Source organism: Halichoerus grypus, chromosome 10 (genome assembly GCF_964656455.1).
Source record: "Halichoerus grypus chromosome 10, mHalGry1.hap1.1, whole genome shotgun sequence".
NCBI lineage: Eukaryota > Metazoa > Chordata > Mammalia > Carnivora > Phocidae > Halichoerus > Halichoerus grypus.
Window position 1 is genome coordinate 63,873,547 of NC_135721.1, and position 23,184 is coordinate 63,896,730.

The 23,184-nt window shown below is 36.7% G+C and overlaps 1 protein-coding gene, 1 long non-coding RNA gene and 1 pseudogene across 6 annotated transcripts in view; 1 reads left to right on the top strand and 2 right to left on the bottom strand.

Annotated features, from left to right (window-relative positions):
- PNPT1 (polyribonucleotide nucleotidyltransferase 1) overlaps positions 1-17,059 on the top strand; it is a 44,310-nt gene extending 27,251 nt beyond the window's left edge. For both annotated transcript variants that reach the window (XM_036069889.2, XM_036069891.2), the window contains exons 16-28: positions 1,475-1,541; positions 1,640-1,729; positions 2,887-2,940; positions 7,533-7,639; positions 8,300-8,371; positions 8,458-8,521; positions 9,832-9,915; positions 10,293-10,376; positions 11,426-11,532; positions 11,611-11,666; positions 13,273-13,351; positions 15,411-15,458; positions 16,775-17,059. In XM_036069889.2, coding sequence (XP_035925782.2) covers positions 1,475-1,541; positions 1,640-1,729; positions 2,887-2,940; positions 7,533-7,639; positions 8,300-8,371; positions 8,458-8,521; positions 9,832-9,915; positions 10,293-10,376; positions 11,426-11,532; positions 11,611-11,666; positions 13,273-13,351; positions 15,411-15,458; positions 16,775-16,933 — 1,071 coding nt within the window. In that variant the 3' untranslated portion in view covers positions 16,934-17,059. The remainder of the gene's footprint in view (positions 1-1,474; positions 1,542-1,639; positions 1,730-2,886; positions 2,941-7,532; positions 7,640-8,299; positions 8,372-8,457; positions 8,522-9,831; positions 9,916-10,292; positions 10,377-11,425; positions 11,533-11,610; positions 11,667-13,272; positions 13,352-15,410; positions 15,459-16,774) is intronic.
- LOC118521388 (uncharacterized) overlaps positions 1-23,184 on the bottom strand; it is a 212,601-nt gene that overhangs the window by 177,256 nt on the left and 12,161 nt on the right. For all 4 annotated transcript variants that reach the window (XR_013441817.1, XR_013441818.1, XR_013441819.1 and 1 more), the window contains exons 2-3: positions 10,945-11,049; positions 3,163-3,265 (exon numbers count right to left, since the gene is read on the bottom strand). This is a non-coding gene — a long non-coding RNA (uncharacterized LOC118521388). The remainder of the gene's footprint in view (positions 1-3,162; positions 3,266-10,944; positions 11,050-23,184) is intronic.
- Positions 9,967-10,063, bottom strand: LOC118521392 (U2 spliceosomal RNA; annotated as a pseudogene).

The window sequence follows — 23,184 nt, forward strand, 5'->3', positions numbered from 1 at the left end:
AGATTTTCACAGATTTTGAGTCCCTTATAAATATCCTGTTCTGCATATACTCAGATGCTGCAGAAGCCAGAAAGGAATTATAAATGAGTAAAGCATATCCTTTGTCATGAGCTGCACAGCACATGGATGGCAGTCTTTAAAAAAGGCAGCTGTGGGGGCGCCTGGGTGGCTTAGTTGGTGTCTGCATTCAGCTCAGGTCATGATCCCGGGGTCCTGGGATTGAACCCCGCATTGGGCGCCTTGCTCAGTGGGGAGCCTGCTTCTCCCTCTCCCTCTGCCTGCCACTCCCCCTGCTTGTGCTTGTTTTCTTTCTCTCTGTGTCATATAAATAAATAAGATCTTTTTTTAAAAAATTAATAAAAAGGGCAGCTGTGAAAAATGTACCTGTAGCTGATTACTGGCAACAGAAGTAAAGGAAGGGGGCAGTAAAAGGATATGGGCTGTTATTGCTACATCATTTCATTTTTAAAAAACTTTTATTGTAAAATAAAAATAAAACACAGATACTGAAAATGTTATAAACCAAAGGATGGCATAATGAGTTTTTATAAGGCAGAGACCCTTATAACCACCACCAAAATCAGAGAATAGAAATGTTCCCAGTCACCCCTAAAACCCCTCCAAGCTTTTCATCCCAGGCTCAACACCCTTCTTTCCCTGAAAGTAACTACTCTCCTAAATTTTATAGTAATTACTTCCTTGCATTTCTAGTGTACATTCCCTAGACACTGTAATCTTGTCCATTTTTTTAAAATTTGATATTTCTGTCTCTTTTAATCTATAGGTCTCCTCCAATACGTTCTTTTCTTTTCAGTCTGTCTGTTGAAGTCCCAGAGCCATTTGACCTGCAGTCTGGGTGTTGCTGAGTACACACTCATGGTGCAATCCAACAAATTTCTCTTTCTATCTCCTAAAAATTGACTGCAATCCTGAAAATTGACTGCTAGATCCAGAGGCTTGAAGATTCATTTACCATTACTCCTTTTTAAAAATATTTTGTTAGAGAAACTGGAATTCCAAATTTTACGGGACATTTCCCAATATTTTAAATGATTGAACTAAGTCATATTCCTTTGAGACACTGTACTGGTCAAATAGTTTGCAACCTCTGACTAAAAGAAAACCCTTACTGGAAAAGATCTGTTTCCTCAATGTGCATTTTTAAATTTGTATATATTTTTCTTATTGTAAATATATAATATTTCATCATTGTTAATAATTTAAACATTATAGAAATTTATGTTGTGAATCCCCATAACCATCCACTTCCCACTCTGGTTCAAATACACATTAGAAATAGTTACTTTTAGTAATTTGATGTATAGTTCAGATATACAGACATTTTCTATGTATATAAATGAACTTTAAAAAAAATGGGATTCTACTGTTTTGTAACTTCTTTTATCATTTTGGTACTATATCTTAGATCTTTTCATGTCAGCTGTTTATGTATCTGTTTTTGTTTGTTTTTAAGTTTCCTCCTTATGCCACTAATGAAATTGGCAAAGTCACTGGTGTGAATAGAAGAGAACTTGGGCATGGTGAGTTCTATATACTATATACTCTATATCTATAAACTTTCTCGTATTCTTATGGGGACTTAGTACATTTATGCTTATTATTTTCTATTCTAATTTAGGTGCTCTTGCTGAGAGAGCTTTGTATCCTGTTATCCCCAAGGATTTTCCTTTCACAATAAGAGTAACATCTGAAGTCCTAGAGTCAAATGGTAGGATATTAAAATAAATTTTTCCTCTAGTCAAAAGATCAGAATTCCCTGTTATATTCTTAACTTTCCATAACTAATGTTACATTATGCTTATTACCACAGTGCCCAAGTCCATGACAAAAGAAAAATGTGTTTAGTTAATCATATACTATCTAAATCTCTGTTTGTAGCTAATGAGATATTTTGAAAGCAATATAAAACAAATATTTCTCTTTATGTATCTTTTATAACAGATCCAATTGGGGTTATTTGTTTATTTTTAGAAACCATAGAGCAAGGCCAGCTTCAAGAGAGAAAGAGCCAAAAGAGAGTGACACATTAGGCAAGGGACACCTATCAGGTATCACAGATATAAGTAGACAGCACAGAGAGAGAGGCTGGACTAAAAGATCAAATTTAGGGACACCTATGTGGCTCAGTCAGTTAAGCATCTGTCTTCGGCTCAAGTCATGATCCCAGGGTCCTGAGATCGTGTCCCGCATTGGGCTCCTTGCTCAGTGGGGAGCCTGCTTCTCCCTCTGCCTGCCACGCCCCCTGCTTGTGCTCTCTCTCTCTCTCTCTCTCTCTCAAATAAAATCTTTTAAAAATATATTTTAAAAGATCAAATATAAATTAAAATTAAGTATCTAGGTCAAGGCAAGGTATGGCCATTAGAGACAGAAAGGTCACAGAGATGGTCACAGATACTTAAAAACAACAACAACAAAAATCCTCTGAATTTAAACTAGAGACTTTCTGTTCTCTATAGGGTGTGACTAGGCTATAACTTAGGGTCCAGTGAGAGAGCCAGAGCCTGTATCTTTAACTACCTTCTGATTAAGCAACAAAAGAGGCATGGTGGTTTTTCTGGGAGGTTTCTTAGAATCTATAGCACTGCTGTCCAATAGAACTTTATGTGATGATGGAAGTTATCTCTGTGCTATGCAATTTTTGAGGGACTGAATTTATTTCAATTAATTTAAATTTAGTAGCTACATGTACCTAATGACTATCATACTGGACTGTGTAGTCCTATAGTTTCTGGTTTAACAGAGCTTGCCTTAATTGCTTTTAAAAAGAAGAATACTGAATATTTATAAGGAAATAACCAATAGTAATAGTTTTCTACATTTTAAAAAATCAGTATATTAAAAAGCAAGTATTTTTTGTTTCTATAGGATCATCTTCAATGGCATCTGCATGTGGTGGAAGTTTAGCATTAATGGACGCAGGTAAAGTTATGTGTCAAAACTACTAATGCTTTATCTGTATTTGATTAGTATAAAGTACAAGATCTCTTTAAAATTGGATTTTGGTAAGACCTGAGAAGTCAGATTACAGATTACCAAACCAGGCCAGAGCAAGATAGTTACAAAGTACAGCTTCAACTATACAGATAATTACTAGAATTCTTATCTTTGGCAAAAGGGAGAACACTAAAATTATTTACTTACCTTGGTAATCAGTGAGCTTTCTCACCTTCTAAAAGGTAAAGAGCTCTGCAGTTGATTCCATTCACCAACAAAGTTTGGACCAGCAAGAGTAAGTATTTAGGACCTGTAAAGGAAAGTAACCATGTAATCTTCCAGTCAATTTGCAAGGCATGAGAAGAACAATACCACCCACAGAAGGATACACAGAATTTTAGGAAGAAAGACTGTAAGAGGTTCAGTATAATATCTCAGTTTGAAACACCAAAAGGGAACACCAACGATGCTGTTCAAGAAGAAAGAGAAAAGGAACCTAAAGATACTCAAGAGGCTACAAGGAGCTCCCTCTAAGTTCACACATTTATAGTACAGAAAAACAGAAAGATAGGATACTATAACCAAGGATGAGATAAAAGAATCATGGGAATATATAATAACACTGTCTAGAAAGATGAAAACTTAAGCCAAAGCAAAAAAAACCCTAAAGGTACTTTTCTAGTTGTGTTCAGTGCCAGAAAAACAAGCTGATATTTAAGGTTGCTGGTAAAATACTTTTCTGTTTTCACCTTCATGCATTGATTCAACCAATCTTTACTAGATGCCACCCCTCTTCCAAGCATTGACCTAAGCCCTTGGGACACAGTGATGAACGAAACAAAGTCCCTGTCCTGGTGGAGCTTGCATTCAATCAGTCTTACATTTTCATATTGGAAAACACAACATATTCTCAAAAAGGTGAACTGAAAGATAAAGTAAAAAGAGATCATAAGAGAGTCTTTAACTGCTTTAAATGAATTCAGATCTTTTGGTCTAGACAAAAACCCAACCTAAGTAAAGATGAGAACTTCAGGATGAGATAACTGACCAATGTTGGCAGTATTTGAAAAATCAGAAACTAGTATACTAAGGACACAAAAAGTTCTTAATTTTGAAAGAAAGTAAGGTATTTTCTGTAAAGCATAACCTAGTGAACTTGACAGTGACCCTTGATAAAACTCTTACATAGATAATATTAAAAAAAAAGGTTTATAAGTATTTTTAGGAAGGAGGGGGCTGTGAAGAGAAGGGAGCAGAAGGGACTCATTTGAAATAAATCCTGTCATAAAATAATGTCCCACTTTGGAAAACATTACCAGATTTGGAGCTGGGAGGGGCGTTGCTGCCTATGCCATATATCTAGAGTCAGCTTGGCAGCTCATGATTTTTCTGTAAATGATACAGAAATTGACATGGATGATAGATGCACCTTCATAACTGGTTGAAGCATGAGTATAGGAAACAAGCGAATCTGATCAGTAGGATGGTTTGGTCGAGTGGAATGCCTGAGGATGTTTCCTTCTAAATCCTGTCAATGGTTTTATTATTGAATTGACTTAGAACACTGGCCTGCTGATAAAAAGGATACTGCTAAAAAAGAATGGGTGACATATGTTAAATGACAATTTTGATCTCTAAAAAAATGTCAACAAGATAAAAAATAAGAAGCCAAAGAGAAAAAAATTGAATTTGACAAGAATGAATGTCAAGTCCTGTGGGAAAAGCCAACAAAGGTGTGCAGTTCAACTGAAACACATGAGTGCTTATCATTCCTCACATCAGGCACTGTCTTGCTTCAGGGATACAAATGGTACCCATTTTCTAAAAAGTTTACAGGTGCAAAAAACATACTAATAGATCAAGAAGATAAATTCAGATAGGTAACATAAATATGTACAATATGGATGAAGAATTAGGTTGAAGGCAATTAGCTCCATAGAGACAGCTACATTTCATCTGGTTCTAAAGGTTGAGTAGTTGATCTGTCATTAGGAGCAGGGCCCATATTTCATGTGAAAGGAACAACATGGGCAAAGTTATGAAGCAGTATGGTGTGTTTCTGAAATGTATTTGAAAAAACTAAGTAATAAACTGGGACCAGATTTTAAAGGTCATTGTTATGTTAAGGATTTTGAACTTAAAGCTAATATTTCACAACTCAGTATTCTATGACTAGTGTTCCTGCTGGATGTTGATTATTGTATACCATGAGAAAAAAATCATTCTGTTCTATAGTACATTTGAGCAGGATTAAGCAGGTTTATTTAATAGGAGTTAAATAAACTTTAATATGCTAATGTGAATTCTGAATCTCTAGGAACAGGATATGCACTATTTCCCAAATGATTTTGACCAAAGAACATGTATAAAATTTCCTGATAGCCTGGGGCGCCTGGGTGGCTCAGTCGTTAAGCATCTGCCTTCGGCTCAGGTCATGGTCCCAGGGTCCTGGGATCGAGCCCCACATCAGGCTCCCTGCTCGGCGGGGAGCCTGCTTCTCCCTTTCTCCCTCTGCTTGTGTTCCCTCTCTCACTGTGTCTCTCTCTGTCAAATAAATAAAATCTTTAAAAATAAATAAATAAATAAAATTTCCTGAAAGCAGATAATGGGGAACTCAGGAGAATTTTATGTAGGGGAATAGTGTGATTTGAATCTGATTTTTCTTTTGGTAATTTTTTCAGCTTAGGTGATAGACCTAGAGGATGAAGTGGGAGAGAATGGAAACTGAGGGGAGAGACTAAAATTGGGGAAACCAGACAGGGAGAATGTTGTCAGAGCAAGAAATAATGCGGACTTGGACTAAAGGAGTAGCAATGGATGTTTCAGTATTTAGGGGAAAGGACAGCATTATAAAAAAATTTAAAGGACAAACTATCAGATCTTTGTAATTTCATATAGGAAATGAGGAAAGAAGTGTTGATTCTGGCATGAGTGCCTTAGTTGCATTCAACCAAGATAAGAAAGGCAAGACAAAAAGGACTTATTGGGTGTGATTACATTTTGAATATATGTACATACATATAAGGTGCTTTGGGGACATTTAACTGGAAATGTCCAATAGGCAAATTGGCTATAAAGATCTAGGGCTTATTAGAAAAGAGAAACAGGCAGGAGAGAGAGGTTTTTAGGTCATCATCATTATAGGTTATGGTTAAAAACCATGAGCATAAGTGAGATTGCTTAGAGAATATGAAATGAGATCCCCGCCACACTCCTTTGTAACAGATAAGTTCCAAGTGATAAAACCTTAAATGTTTTGTAAAAAATTGAAACATGGAAGATTTTATCAAAATATTAGGAAAAACCTTTCTTTTTTTTTTTTTTTTTTTTTTTTTTTTTTTGCAAAATCCAGGAACCATGATTTCATATAACTTTTAAAATTCTGTACAGGAAAGTAAATCACAATAAACAAAGTCAACTGACTAGGAAATAATATATTTTCTTTAATATTCTATATTTGTATTTAACAAAGATGTACTGTCCATATTGAAAGAGCTTTTATAAATCATTAAGAAAAAGACTAGCAAACAAGTAGGGAAATGGTTGAAGGCCATGAACAGGCAATTCACAGAAAAAGAAATATAAGGGGTGCCTGGGTAGCTCAGGTGGTTAAGTGTCCAACTCTTGATCTCAGCTTGGGTCTTAATCTCAGGGTTGTGAGTTCAAGCCCTGCATTGGGCTCCACACTGGGCATGGAGCCTAAATAAATAAATAAATAAAATAAACAGTATGTAAACATTTAAAAAAAGTTTAATCTCACTTATAAAAAATCAAATTAAAAACAATAAGCTACCATTTTTACCCTTTATGAACAAAGGTCAAAAGGTTTGACAGGAATTAACAAGAAAGTAGAACAGGAGGCACCCTCAAATACTGCTGGTAAAAATATAAAATGCTACACTCTGGAAGGCAGTTTGACAGATTTATAATAAATGTAAACCCACACACCCTTTTACTCAGTAATCCCACTTCTGTTATGTGACTTATAAATAAATCCATTCAGGGAGTACTAAGCAGCCATTCAAAAGAATAAGGTGGGAACTTTGTGTGGCATTATGTGTCAATATCCAAGGTATGTTATTAAGTGAAAAAAACGCAAGGTGCAGAATAGTGGGTGCATTCACTATGCTTCCATAAGTAAAGAAAATAAAAGCTTACACTTCAATTCATATTTGGGCACAAATTTTCTGGGAGGATACACACACAAACCTACTGATGGTTTTCATGGGAAGGTGAGCTGAGGGGTTTAGGCTGGAAGGATTTACCAATAACATGGTTACTTTTCCAAAAAAAGAAGATAAATATACCAAAAGTAAAAAGACAAATGGATTCCATTAAGAGTTAAGTTTGCTATTTTTATAGAAGTTTTTGTGAGAACAGTGATTACCTGTTTAGAATTGTTTTAAGGGGCTTTTATCATGTGCTTAAGAAGAAATGAGGTAGATAGAAGACCTTTCCAGCTTAGTTCTGATGATGTCAAATTTAAAACACCACTTAAAATAAATATCAAAAGAATGATAAATATGTGTGTTAGGCTGATGTACACATTACATACAAGCTCTTTTTCTCAATTACAGGTGTTCCAATTTCATCTGCTGTCGCAGGTGTGGCAATTGGATTGGTCACCAAAAACAGTCCTGACAAGGGTGAAATAGAAGATTATCGTTTGCTGACAGATATTCTGGTAAGTATATCCATGTTTTCAAATATTCAGTGGTGAAGATGATGATGCACATTTTATAAGCATTGGATGCTTAGAAGAATAACATTTGAGAAACGGTGGTCCTTGTTCTTACTTTCCTCCTCTGCATACTAGCCCTGGATTTTATAGGATGTGAGTTAAAATATATATATGACGGTATAAATATCCATAACGGCTTACTTCAGGGTGATCATAAATGAATCCCTGTGCATTTTTGGGGGGGCAACATGATCTTAAAGTGATTTTATGATGAAACACTTCTAACTTAAAAAGCTACAAATTAGAAGCAGTAGTTAATGTAGAAGATACTTTTTTGTATTTAGTCTTAGAGGACATGGTTTACTTCTACAGCTGTTTTTTAAAATTCCTCTATAGTGACTGGGTGAATTTTTTATTTAAAACTATATCATTTCTGGGGCGCCTGGGTGGCTCAGTCGTTAAGCGTCTGCCTTCAACTCAGGTCATGATCCCAGGGTCCTGGGATCGAACCCCGCATTGGGCTCCCTGCTTGGCGGGAAGCCTGCTTCTCCCTCTCCCACTCCCCCGCTTGTGTTCCTGCCCTTGCTATCTCTCTCTTTCTGTCAAATAAATAAATAAAATCTTTAAAAAAAAAAAACTATATCATTTCTTAAATTCCTTCAGGGAATTGAAGATTACAATGGTGACATGGATTTCAAAATAGCCGGCACCAATAAGGGAATAACTGCATTACAGGTATTTTAAAACCTATTTTGTTTCACTTTTATAATATTTAAATAATGAATCAATATTTATATAATTTTTTGACTTTTCCACATTAGGCTGATATTAAATTACCTGGAATACCAATAAAAATTGTAATGGAGGCCATTCAACAAGCCTCAGGTAAGTTAAGCCAGTGTGCCTGATTCTCTTTCCATCATTGTTCATTTGTTCATGGCAACTATAATTCCCATTAGGCATATTAAAAATGGGCTTATTATAAAATACTGCTTTAGAAAATGAAATTTCATGTAAAAACCTTTATGAGAGACCAGAGAAAATTCAGTTTTTACAAGTTAAGTGACTAAGATAAGATTTATGGAGAAAGGGGACTATAAGTAGAATTGTAAAGGTAATTAGGATATGAAGAGCTTTGATTACTAAGTTAAAGAATTTGGATTTTACTCTATAAAAACTAAGAATACTGCTCTATCTTATCACATTTATTTTATATACAGTTGACCTTTGAACAATGTGTGTTCAAACTGCATGGGTCCACTTATACATAGATTGTTTTTATTAAAGAGTTGGCAACAAAAGCATTTATTTAGAACAGCAAGTCATTTATTTACTACTGCCCATCCCACCAGACCAACTAAAGGCAGCTGGCACAGAGGTCATGCCCGCTGCACTGAGTATCCTAAGAGGCCTGCTGAGGCAATTAGCAGCCCCTGGGGGTTGGGAGGGGGGGGCCATGACTGGGCAGGGCTGCAGATCGCCCAGTGTACTGAGAAGGTGGTCCCATCGAGCATCCAGGGCTGGCCAGCAGAAGACTGGGCTGAAGTGGAAAAACAAGCCCAGAGGGCAGGGACAGCACTGCATAGGACGTCCCTGCACTAAGTCCTCTGTGCCTGTGGGATTAGGAGGGGACTCACTCCCCACCAGGGCACCTTGGCCTCGAGGCCTCCTGGAGACCAGCATACTCACATGCGGCCACAGGTGCCAGTGTATGGCCATGGGCCAGTGGTGCATGTCCAGGCAGATGAGGCAGCTATACTATGCCTCCACGCAACTGTTGCAGCCTGCAGGCCACCCAGGGGTTGCCACTGCTGAGCCTAAGCCACCAGGCTATGGAACTTTGCCATCCCAAGGCCAGGCCCCTATCCCATGCCTATGCAGAAATGTTTTTCAATAAATATACATACAGTACTGTAAATACATCTTCTGTTCCTTATGGTTTTCTTAACATTTTCTTTTCTCTAGTTTACTTTATTGTAAGAATACAGAGTATAATAGATACAACAAACAAAATGTGTTACTTAACTGTTTTTTTCCATGGGTAAGGCTTCCAGTCAATAAGTAGGCTGTTAGTAGTTAAGTTTTGGGGAATCAAAAGTTTTACACGAATTTTTGATGCAGGGGTAGACATCCCTAATCTCTAGTTGTTCAAGGGTCAACTGTAGTTATAACTTTTATGTTTTTATCTCTTATAGTGGCAAAGAAGGAGATACTACAGATTATGAACAAAACCATTTCAAAACCTCGAGCATCTAGAAAAGAAAATGGACCTGTTGTAGGTAATGGACTAAAGTTATTATTTATTCTGTGATAAGGTAAACATTAATATATGAAAGTATATTATTATATTTAAATTTCCTTTAACTTCATACACAAAACGAAAATATTTTACTACACTTGATCTTAGCCAAAAGGCCGAGAAGCGATACAAAACGAAAATATTTTAAATATTTCTATAGTTAAAATATTTTAAATTTGGGGAGATATTTTTAGGCATGAGTACTTTCAGAAACTTCAGTCAAGTAACTATTTTTCTATTTCCCATGAAATATTTTTACATGTGTCTATGCCAAAAAAAATCTTGACTGATCAAGATATGTTTTAGGTTCATATATGTATTTGAATTATTTACAATTTTGTCTGTACTGCATTTCAGAAACTATTCAGGTTCCATTATCAAAACGGGCAAAATTTGTTGGACCGGGTGGATATCATTTAAAAAAGCTTCAGGCTGAAACAGGTAAGAGTTGTATAAAGTTTGGGGGTTTTATTTTTTTTAGAGAGGGAGGGGGAAAGGCGGAGAGGGGAGAGAGAATCTTAAACAGCCTCCATGTCCAGCATGGACCCCAACTCGAGGGCTCGATCTCACAACCCTGAGATCATGACCTGAGCCGAAATCAATAGTCAGACACTTAACCAACTGAGCCACCCAAGCACCCCAAGTTTGAGGGTTTTAATGGTAGGCTACATAAGTTGCCATTTCATCTCTATTGTGTTCAAAAAATATGTTTGAGATATGCAAGAACAAGAGAAAAGAATATAACACTGACATGTCTTTACTGTAAGTTTTCTGTATGCCTCTTAATAAATCAACATTCATTCTTAACCTAGGATGACCTAGAATTCATCAATTCATCAAATGGTTTGTGACATTTTAAAATTGAACATTTAGAAAAATGTTTAGTTTTTCACTTTAGAGGACTTTGCTGTCATTTTCTATTCTGCTGTTTTTCACTTAGTCTTATTTAGACTCTTTTATTTAAAGAGTGTAGAAATAGTATGCAATCTTTGAGTTACCTGGTACTTACCAGCTTTGAGGTTATTGAAGGAAGGTGAGAAGCAGAGTTGTCTTAGCCAGCTCTTTAGATTGAGAAACTGACATGATTTTGTCCCTCATCCATCTGTTCACCACTCTAGAGTAAGAAAGAAAAAAAGGTGAGGAAAAGGTTCCAGTATAGTTTCTACTTACAATTAAGAGAGCAAAACCAAACGCTGCAAAATTAGGACTTAAATATGCGTTCTCCTACCAAACTGTGAGCTCCAAGAACACAGAGACAGTGACTCACTGTTGTTTCCCCAGGGCCTAGTACAATGTCAGATACATAGCAGGTGTGCAATGTGTATTTCTTGGTGAGTGAATCCCTTCATTCCTAAAGCAATGAATAAATATAACACAACCCTGCCCAGCTACTTACAGGTCAGTCCCCTGCTCTCACATCTACTTTCTGAAACTAGACTCTGCTAGAGTGAGCAAGTTAACTTTAATATGTTAAATTATCTTTTTAAAAGGAGTAACTGTTAGTCAGGTGGATGAAGAAACATTTTCTGTATTTGCACCAACACCAAGTGCTATGCATGAAGCAAGAGACTTCATTACTGAAATCTGTAAAGATGATGTAAGTATAGATCTTATAATACTTTTTTCTACATTTTGTTGCTGTTTATTCATCTTATGGCTTATTTTGCACTTACAGCAAGAGCAGCAACTAGAATTTGGAGCAGTGTATACCGCCACAATAACTGAAATCAGGTAATATCAACTAATATGCCATGCTGTTTTTTGTAAGATTTATATTACAAGCACATGTTAACTTCACATTTGCATTATGTACTTTGAAAGTGTAAGGTATTTAGATTTTATGTCAATTACCTACCATAGAATCATTAATTATTTTTCAGGTATAATTTATTTTCTATACCAGTTTGTTGATTTTCAATAACATGATTCTGTGATTATATTAATAGATTCATCTAAATAAATGTTTTCTTGAACCAAATTTCCCACCATTTAAATTTTCCCAATAAACAGTAAAACAGGCCGAAAATAGACCTAGCAATATTTCCTTTTTCTTTCTTTTTCTGATAGTTTCTTGTTGGTTTGTTTTAAAGATAGTACTACTTAATGCCTAAGGAGCACATTTTTTTTATTTTATTATGTTATGTTAATCACTATACATTACATCATTAGTTTTTGATGTTCCATGATTCATTGTTTGTGTATAACACCCAGTGCTCCATTCAATACGTGCCCTCACATTTTTTTAAATGTCAGCTTCAACCTCAAAGCATTTTTTGTCAGCTAAAAAGATCGATTTTTGGGGATGAGAAAATCCCCCCCCTTTATTAAAGATTTTATTTATTTATTTGAGAGAGAGGTAGAAGAGAAAGCACAAGTGGGGAGGAGAGGGAGAAGCAGGCTCCCTGCAAACAAGGAGCCCAATGTGCAGCTCAATCCCAGGACCCGGAGATCATGACCTGAGCCAAAGGCAGACGCTTAATGGACTGAGGCACCCAGGGGCCCTTGAAAATCCCCCTTTTAAGGAAAAAAATACATATATGTATCGATGTAGCCTGAGTGTTCAAAGCTATTTGAAATGAATAACAAAAGCCAATGGAATAATTTGTTTAATATCACAGGTGAAAAACTAAGAAATGGGATGGCTTATTTTAGTAGACTAGTGAAAAAAAGACAAATTTTTTAATGAAATAAATATTTTATCCAACCCCCTTCCTTAAATCATTATTTAATAGGCTGATGATTAATCTACACTACTTTAAAATATTTAATGTTGCTATCCCTCTACTCCCCGCTTGTGCTCTCTCTCGTTATCTCTGTCGCTTTCTCTCTCTCTAATAAAAATCTTTTTTTAAAAAATAAAAATTTAATGTCATTTCAAAATGTTTGGAGAAATACCATGAAGAGAAATACAGAAGAATATATAGTCTAAAAGCTTGTCACTACACAATTTTCCTTTATCTCTTCTCTGTCCTTTCATTCACAAGTATTTAAATACTGGGTGTAGGGGTGCCCGGGTGGCTCAGAACATGCCTTCAGCTCAGGTCGTGACCTGGGATCGAGCCCCAAGTCGGGCTCCCTGCTCTTCAGGGTAGTCTGCTTCTCCCTCTCCCTCCCCCTGCTCATGCTCTCTCTCTCACTCTCTCTCAAATAAATAAAATCTTTTTAAAAAAATTTAAATACAGGGTGTATGATCAGTTGAAAAAATAAGTATCTCTTTTAGATAATCGTTTTTACAATTTTGTGTGCGTGTTTACTTTGTTCTCCAATGAATACATAATCAGTTTGATTATCAGTAGATACACAGATACTGTTTTAATCAGGCTTATTTCCTTTTCAGAGACACTGGAGTAATGGTTAAACTATATCCAAATATGACTGCAGTACTACTTCATAACACACAACTTGATCAACGAAAGGTAAAAAAAATAACTTATTTTTAAAACTGCCTTAAAATCATCATAGTGAAATTACCTGGGTTGATGAGGATTGTGCACTTTGTCCACTACTAGCCTAAATATAGAAAACTGAAAATGACAGCAATGTTGCTTACAAAAGTTTTGTACACTGTTTAACACAGGTATTTATGTTTGTACTTGTATGATGGAATAGAAACACTCGAGTTAACACATCTATAGTTAACATATAACAGTTACTTTTTAAAAATACCTACCTATAGCCCTGTCTTCCCAATTTTCTTGGCTAACCAAGCATAGCAAGATAAAACTAAAAATATGAAACTATTCAAGAAAACTATAGGTGCAGAGGATAATAGGAATGTTTGGTTTACCAAATATTTAAATATAAAGCTATAGAGAATGAAACAGTGTATTACTGACCTAGAATTAGACAATATGCAACAGAAAATAGAGACAGAAATCACCCAGTTATATACATGGGAATATAATACATACTAAAAGTTGCATTTTCAGTCTGAAGAAACAAAGATGATTCAATACATTGTATTAGAATAGCTGGTTTTCATGAAGCAGAATGTCTACTCTTTTTATTCAAAAAGATTTATTTATTTTAGAGAAAGAGCACAACTGCATGAGTGAGGGGAGGGGCAGAGGGAGAGAGAGAGAATCTCAAACAGACTTCCCTGCTGAGTGCAGAGTCCCACACAGGGCTTGCTCTCACAACCCTGAGATCATGAACTGAGCCGAAATCAAGAGTCAGATGCTTAGCTGACTGAGCCACCCAGGTGCCCCTGACGTCATTTTTAAGAAGTATATGGCAAAATTACAATAAAGTTGAAAGGCAAGTAGCAACTTAGGGGGAAAAGATGTATATAACATATGAGAGAGGCTTCATATGCACAGGGTTTATATGGATCAGTAAGAAAGGTCAATATCAACAGCATTTTTTTTTTAATTAAAGATTTATTTATTATTATTTTTTTTAATTTTAGACAGAGAGCATGGGCGAGCAGGGTGGGTAACAGAGGGAGAGGGAGAGAATCTCCAGTAGACTCAACGCTGAGAGCAGAGCCCAACTCGGCTTGATCTCACGACCCTGGGATCATGGCCTGAGCTGAAATCAAGAGTCAGATGCTTAACCCACCGAGTCTCCCAGGCACCCCAACAGCAATTTTTTTAAATGCAAATAAAACTAAGTTATCATTTTACAACTTTCAGAGAGTTGAAAATTACCAATGTGAGTAAAAATATGAAGGAAAAAATGGTAAATGTGTATGAGTACCTTTGGCCCTAGAAGTTGAACATTAGGACTTTGTTCTGAGAGGATAATTTGAGTAAATGAATACATAATTGTTGCAACACTGCAGTTACCTACAGAAAGGTTGAAAAAAAATAGTACACTGAACCCACATATACCTTACATCTAGATTCAGTAATTATTAACATTTGCAAAACTGGAATTTAAGGGGCGCCTGGGTAGCTCAGTCAGTTAAGCATCTGCCTTCAGCTAAGGTCATGATCTCAGGTCTGGGATTGAGCCCTGCATTGGGCTCTGTGGACCACAGTGAGTCTGCTTCTCCCTCTCCCTCTCCCTTTGTGCCCTACATTCACTCCCCCCCCAATAAATAAAATCTTAAAAAAAAAATATTGGAATTTAAAATGAATTAAATGACCATCTTTGGGGATCAGTTAAATTATATAGTTTGAACATTCAACTGTACTGTTTCATTTATTGATATAAAAGGATGTCAACATATTATTGAATGAAAAATCAACATATTAGAAAACAAGCTCAATAAGGTCCATTTTTACAAATGCAGTACGTACTAAGTAGACATTTGAAGGGACACTTGTTAGAGTATCAGCAGTAGGTATCTAAAAAGTAGAGAGGTTTGGATGATTTTTGCTCTCATTTGAATACGTGTTATTTTAAGCCTCTATAATCAACAGATTTTATAATCAGAAAAAACAATAAAACTTTCCACTTAAAAAATGTGTACTACTATGGATATTAAGAAATTATGCACAATAACTAATAGATGAACATGTTCTCTTTCAGATTAAACATCCCACCGCCCTCGGATTAGAAGTTGGCCAAGAAATTCAGGTACTTGTATTCAACTTTTTAACCTTAAAGTTGTAAACTGTACTCGAAGTTTCAATTATTATTTTTTTTTTTTTAAGATTTTATTTATTTGACAGAGACACAATGAGAGAGGGAACACAAGCAGGGGGAGTGGGAGAGGGAGAGGGAGAAGCAGGCTTTCTGCTGAGCAGAGAGCCCGATGTGGGGCTCGATCCCAGGACCCTGGGATCATGACCTGAGCCGAAGGCAGACGCTTAACGACTGAGCCACCCAGGCACCCCTCAATTATTTTTTTTTTCAAAAAGCTAAAAGAATCAAATCAGCATCTGTGATTTGTATTATTTATGTGCTGTGCTTTTTTAATTTTGTTTGCTTCTAAACAGACTAAGGATTTAAGTTGCAATTCTTTCCCTTAGGGAGCTTGCAGTTTAATTAGAACAGTAGTCCCTCTTCAGAGCTTTTAAAAATATATGAAGTCAGTAATAGCTATGCAGTGATTTGCAGACAGGACAGGAGAACTCTGAAAATGTGACTCTGTTAAAGGCCTTGAATGTCATATTTGAGTTGAGACTTTAATTGGTTCTATACTGCTTACAGCTAAAAATTTTTGAGCTTGATGAAAGCCATGTTGTTTGTCCTTTTTTATAGTTTTTTATGAGTGGATAAAGGAAGTCATTGCCAGTCTCGTGTGGTGTGGTTTGGTTTGGTTTGGCCATACCACATTTTGTTCCAGCTATACCTATTACCCATGACCTGAGTAACCAAGGCTTCTCGTTTATTCCCAATCTGTAGTCCCATTGTTCAAGTAGCCTCTAGGGAAGATTAAGAACTAAGACCTAGTATCTGTATAAGGTTGTGCTTTTACATCAGAAGGGACTTAAAAACTGCCACATTTCCCAGACTTGTGTTGTCTAAAGTCAAGCCAAATAATCCCCAGTGTGATAGTCCTTTGAGGAATAGTGTGAATGACCTAACCATCATCCTGTATAGTTTATGGTACCCTTAGGCTCAGAAAGCTCTTGTCTAGAATCATACGCCATGGCTTTCACTGTTCTTCCAGTATAGGGACCTGGCCTAGGATGAAATAAGAAGGCATAGTTGAGTCTAACAGAAGATTATAATAGGGCATCTAAATACCCATCTCTTTTCTTATAAGAGCTATTTAACCAAATTATATTTATTACCACATACCTCTACTTAGCACTAAGCTATGCTTTCAGCAAAGTAAAATCATTAATCGTTGTTTTGTTATGCACCATATAAATTTAAATATCTTCTAATTTGGATGTTGATCACTGTACTACAACTATAAAAGTAAATTGGCTTCTTTAATACAGGTGAAATACTTTGGACGTGATCCAGCTGATGGAAGAATGAGGCTTTCTCGTAAAGTGCTACAATCTCCAGCTACAACTGTTGTCAAAACTCTAAATGACAGAAGTAGCATTGTAATGGGAGAATCTATTTCACAGTCATCACATAATTCCACCCAGTGATTTTTTTTTTTAAGAGAATTCTAGAGTGATATTCTATAGAGCAAAATTTCAGTAGTATCTTCTAATGTGTAGATTTATATATAGTATAAATATATTCTAATGATTTGTATTAAAATGCACATTTTATGTGGTCTATTTTTTTATTTCAAGAGCTACCTATATTCTCTTATTTACATTATAAATCAATAAATATTATTAAAACTAAACCATTTATACATCTTTAAAAAGATTGCCCTTTAGTTCCTATAATTCTGAAATTGCTTAAAACCTTAGAATAGATCATATTTGCTACTGGATATCTCTTCCTACCTATCTTCTTTGTATATAGTAATGACAGTTTACTCTTAGTCATCTAATGGCTCACCTCTGCACAAGAGCTGTATTTGGCTACATCTGTTTCACAAACTGGAACTTGCCATATTCAAAACTAGTTTCTTTAGTACAGTTAACGGATATAATAAGTTGAAGGAGCTAATTTGATCTGCTTTTAATGATACAACACCTTTCAAATTGGTCATAAAACCATAAATGTAGTGGAATAAATATAAATGGGATCCTAATTCAAATGAGGGAGTACATTTTTCAAATTTAGAATATATATTTATTTAGAAAATACAAAAAAATCATTTACTCATCAAATAGAGCTAGGTCATTTTTTCAGTATATGTCACAAATGTATGGATGTTCTTGGTATAAAGGATGGAAAAATCGTGGTTTTCAGTTAATGTTTGAAACAGTCCTATATAGAGGCTATTAACATAGTTATTAGTAATTGCTATAAGATGTTCATTTTAATGATTTAATATATTACATAATTCCACAAAAAAGTAAATGGCTTATGGAAGTCCTAATTTAGAATATGCAATCCTGGAGGAAAAGCAAGATGGCAGAGGAGTAGGAGACCTAAATTTCATCTGGTCCCAGAAATTCAGCTAGATAGGGATCAAACCATTCTGAACACCTATGAACTCAACAGGAGATCAAAGAAAATAGCAGCAACTCTCTGAACAGAAAAGCGACCACTTTCTGGAAGGTAGGATGTGAGAAGTGAATCCGAGGCAATATCCGGGAAGAGAGACAGCAGGGGGAGGGAGCCTCCGTCAGCCACTACCAGCAAGTGATAGAGCAGCGGAGCACAAAATCGGAAATTTTAGAAGTTGGCTCCGCTGAGGGATGACACTCCAGTGGTTAAGCCAGGGGTGAAACCCTCACTGGGACAGTGTGGTCTCAGGACCCTCGGAGTCACAGAAAGACCGGGGGTGCCTGAGGGTGGCAGAGCTCCCAGGTATCGGAATGGGGAAGCCGGCTGCAAAGACAGAGCCAAGGAGTGGGCTCTCAGCTCGGAGTTGCCATAAACCATGATCTGCAGCACAGTCAGGCCAATTCTCCTCCGGCAGGGACCCAACAAGCGGCAGATCAGGGAGACTCCCCTTCCTCCCCCGGGAGGAGTGGTGCGTAAGCACACCGCAGCAATCTGCTGGGTTTGGAGACTGCAAACGGGGTCATGTGCCAGAGACAGAAACGCCTGGTCACAGGCCAGATAAGCACAGAGTGTGGCCGGAGACCGGGGAGACGGGAGTGATTGACTGCTTTTCTCTGGGGGCTCACTGAGGAGTGGGGCCCCAAGTTCTCAGCTCCTCCAGGGCGGAGATAGGGAGGCCGCCATTTCCACTCTCCTCCTCCAAAGCTGTAGGGAAACCTTGCAGGGAACAAAAGCTCCTGAGAGCAAACCCGAGCAGATTACTTAGCCCAGCCCCCCGCAAGGGCGGTGCAATCCCGCCTCTAGCAAAGACATCTGAGAACCACTGCAATAGGCCCCTCCCCCAGAAGATCAGCAAGAACAGCCAGCCAAGACAAAGTTTATTGATCAATGAGAAAGGCAGAATGCCAGCGCTAGGGGAATACAGCTCATAGAATTAATGGCTTTTTCCCCCTGATTCTTTAGTCTTTCATAGTTAATTTTTAAAAATTTTTTTTTGAATTTTTTTTCCCCTTTTCAACCAACATCTTATCAATCCCTTTTTTAAAAATCTTTTTTATTTTTCATTTTTAGAGTCATAATCTATCCCTTCATAGTACTTAACCTTATTTTTGGTATATATATAAGTTGTTCTCTCTTTAAAATTTTGGGATACAGTTTCTTCTAACAGACCAAAATATACCCTAAATCTCTAGTGTATGGCTTTGTGCTAGTCTCCTGTCTGATCACTTTCTCTCCCCTTTTTTTTTTAATTTCTTTCTTTTTTCAACCAACTTCTTATCAATTCCTTTTATAAAATCTTTTATACTTTTCATCTTTACAGTCATATTCCATCCCTTCATCATATCAACCCTTATTTTTGTATATATATGTTTTTCTTTCTTTAAAATTTTGGGAGGCAGTTTCTTCTAACAGACCAAAATACGCCCAAAATCTAGTGTGTGGCACTGATCTAGTCACCAGCCTGATTATATTTGATCATATTCTTTTTTTTTATCTTTTTCTTTTTTTTTCTTTTTTCTTTCCTTCCCTTTCTTTTCCCCCAATTTCAGGTCTTTTCTAATTTGTTTAGTGCATATTTTTCTGGGGTCGTTGTTACCCTGTTAGCATTTTGTTCTCTTATTTATCTATTCTCCTCTGGACAAAATGAAAAGACGGAAAAAATCACCTCAAAAAAAAAAAAAAAAACGAGGCAGTAACGACTGCCAGGGACCTAATCAATATGGACATTAGTAAGATGTCAGAAGTAGAGTTCAGAATGATGATTATAAAGATACTAACTAGGCTTGAAAAAAGCGTGGACGATATTAGAGAAACGCTTTCTGGAGAAATAAAAACTAAAATCTAACCAGTCAAAATCAAAAATGCTATTAATGAGGTGCAATAAAAAATGGAGGCTCTAACTGCTACGATAAATGAGGCAGAAGAGAAATTAGTGATATAGAAGACCAAATGATGGAAAATAAAGAAGCTGAGAAAAAGAGAGATAAACAACTACTGGATCACAAGGGCAGAATTCGAGAGATAAGTGATACCATAAGACGAAACAATATTAGAATAATTGGGATCCCAGAAGAAGAAGAAAGAGAAAGAGGGGCAGAAGGTATATTGGAGCAAATTATAGCAGAGAACTTTCCTAATTTGGGGAAGGAAACAGGCATCAAAATCCAGGAGGCACAGAGAACCCCTCTCAAAATCAATACAAATAGGTCAACACCCCGACATCTAATAGTAAAACTTACGAGTCTCAGAGACAAAGAGAAAATCCTGAAAGCAGCTCGGGAGAAGAGATCTGTAACCTACAATCGTAGAAACATTAGATTGGCAACAGACCTATCCACAGAGACCTGGCAGGCCAGAAAGGACTGGCCTGATATATTCAGAGCACTAAATGAGAAAAATATGCAGCCAAGAATACCATATCCAGCTAGGCTGTCATTGAAAAAGGAAGGAGAGATAAAAAGCTTCCAGGACAAACAAAAACTAAAGGAATTTGCAAACACGAAACCAGTCCTACAAGAAATATTGAAAGGGGTCCTCTAAGCAAAGAGAGAGCCTAAAAGTAACATAGGCCAGAAAGGAACACAGACAATATACAGTAACAGTCACATTACAGGCAATACAATGGCACTAAATTCATATCTTTCCATAGTTACCCTGAATGTAAATGGGCTAAATGCCCCAATCAAAAGACACAGGCTATCAGATTGGATTAAAAAACAAGACCCATCGATAATGCTGTCTGCAAGAGACTCATTTTAGACCCAAAGACACCCCCAGATTGAAAGTGAGGGGGTGGAAAACCATTTACCATGCTAATGGACACCAAAAGAAAGCTGGGGTGGCAATCTTTCTATCAGACAAATTAGATTTTAAGCCAAAGACTATAATAAGAGATGAGGAAGGACACTATATCATACTTAAAGGGTCTATCCAACAAGACGATCTAACAATTGTAAATATCTATGCCCCTAACATGGGAGCAGCCAATTATATAAGCCAATTAATAACAAAAGCAAAGAAACACATTGACAGCGATATAATAAGAGTGGGGGATTTTAACACCCCCCTCACTGAAATGGACAGATCATCTAAGCAAAAGATCAACAAGGAAATAAAGACTTTAAATGACACACTGGACCAAATGGACTTCACAGATATATTCAGAACATTCCATCCCAAAGCAACAGAATACACATTCTTCTCTAGTGCCCATGGAACATTCTCCACAATAGATCACATCCTAGGTCACAAATCAGGTTTCAACCGGTACCAAAAGATTGGGATCATTCCCTGCCTATTTTCAGACCACAATGCTTTGAAACTAGAACTCAATCACAAGAGGAAAGTTGGAAAGAACTCAAATACATGGAGGCTAAAGAGCATCCTACTAGAGAATGAATGGGTCAACCAAGAAGTTAAAGAAGAATTAAAAAAATTCATGGAAACCAATGAAAATAAAAACACAACTGTTCAAAATCTTTAGGATGCAGCAAAGGCAGTCCTAAGAGGAAAGTATATAGCAATACAAGCCTTTCTCAAGAAACAAGAAAGGTCTCAAGTACACAACCTAACCCTACACCTAAAGGAGCTGGAGAAAGAGCAGCAAATAAAGCCTAAACCCAGCAGGAGAAGAGAAATAATAAAGATCAGGGCAGAAACCAATTAAATAGAAACCCAAAGAACAGTAGAACAGATCAACAAAACCAGGAGCTGGTTCTTTGAAAGAATTAATAAGATTGATAAACCCCTGGCCAGCCTTGACCCAAATAAATAAAATCATGAATGAAAGAGAGATCACAACCAACACCAAAAAAATACAAACAATTATAAGAACATATTATGAGCAACTATATGCCAGCAAATAAGACAGTCTGGAAGAAATGGATGCATTCCTAGAGATGTATAAACTACCAACATTGAACCAAGAAGAAACAGAAAACCTGAACAGACCTATAACCACTAAGGAAACTGAAGCAGTAACCAAAAATCTCCCAACAAACAAGAACCCAGGGCCAGATGGCTTCCCAGGGGAATTCTACCACACATTTAAAGAAGAATTCATACCTATTCTTCTGAAATTGTTCCAAAAAATAGAAATGGAAGGGAAAACTTACAAACTTGTTTTATGAGGCCACCATTACCTTGATCCCAAAACCAGACAAAGACCCCATCAAAAAGGAGAATTACAGACCAATATCCCTGATGAACATGGATGCAAAAATTCTCACCAAAATACTAGCCAGTAGGATCCAACAGTCCATTAAAAGGATTATTCACCACGACCAAGTGGGATTTATCCCTGGGCTGCAAGGTTGGTTCAACATCCGCAAATCACTCAATGTGATACAATACATTAATAAAAGAAAGAACAAGAACCATATGATCCTCTCAATAGATGCAGAAAAAGCCTTTGACAAAGTACAGCATCCTTTCTTGATCAAAACTCTTCAGAGCATAGGGATAGAGGGTACATACCTCAATATCATAAAAGCCATCTATTAAAAACCCACAGCGAATATCATTCTCAATGGGGAAAAACTGAGAGCTTTCCCCCTAAGGTCAGGAACATGGCAGGGATGTCCACTATCACCACTGCTATTCAACATAGTACTAGAAGTCCTAGCCACAGCAATCAGACAACAAAAAAGAATAAATGGCATGCGAATCGGCAAAGAAGTCAAACCCTCACTCTTTGCAGATGATATGATACTTTACGTGGAAAACTCAAAAGACTCCACCCCAAAACTGCTAGAACTCATACAGGAATTCAGTCAAGTGGCAGGATATAAAATCAATGCACAGAAATCAGTGGCATTCCTATACACCAACAACAAGACAGAAGAAAGAGAAATTAAGGAGTCGATCCCGTTTACAACTGCACCCAAAACCGTAAGGTACCTAGGAATAAATCTAACCAAAGAGGCAAAGGATCTGTACTGAGAAAACTATAAAATACTCATGAAAGAAATTGAGGAAGACACAAAGAAATGGAAAAACATTCCATGCTTATGGATTGGAAGAACAAATATTGTGAAGATGTCAATGCTACCTAGAGCAATCTACATATTTAATGCAATCCCTATCAAAATACCATCCACTTTCTTCAAAGAAATGGAACAAATAATCCTAAAATTTGTATGGAACCAGAAAAGACCCTGAATAGCCAGAGGAATGTTGAAAAAGAAAAGAAAAGCTGGCGGCATCACAATTCCAGACTTCAAGCTCTATTCCAAAGCTGTCATCATCAAGACAGTATGGTACTGGCACA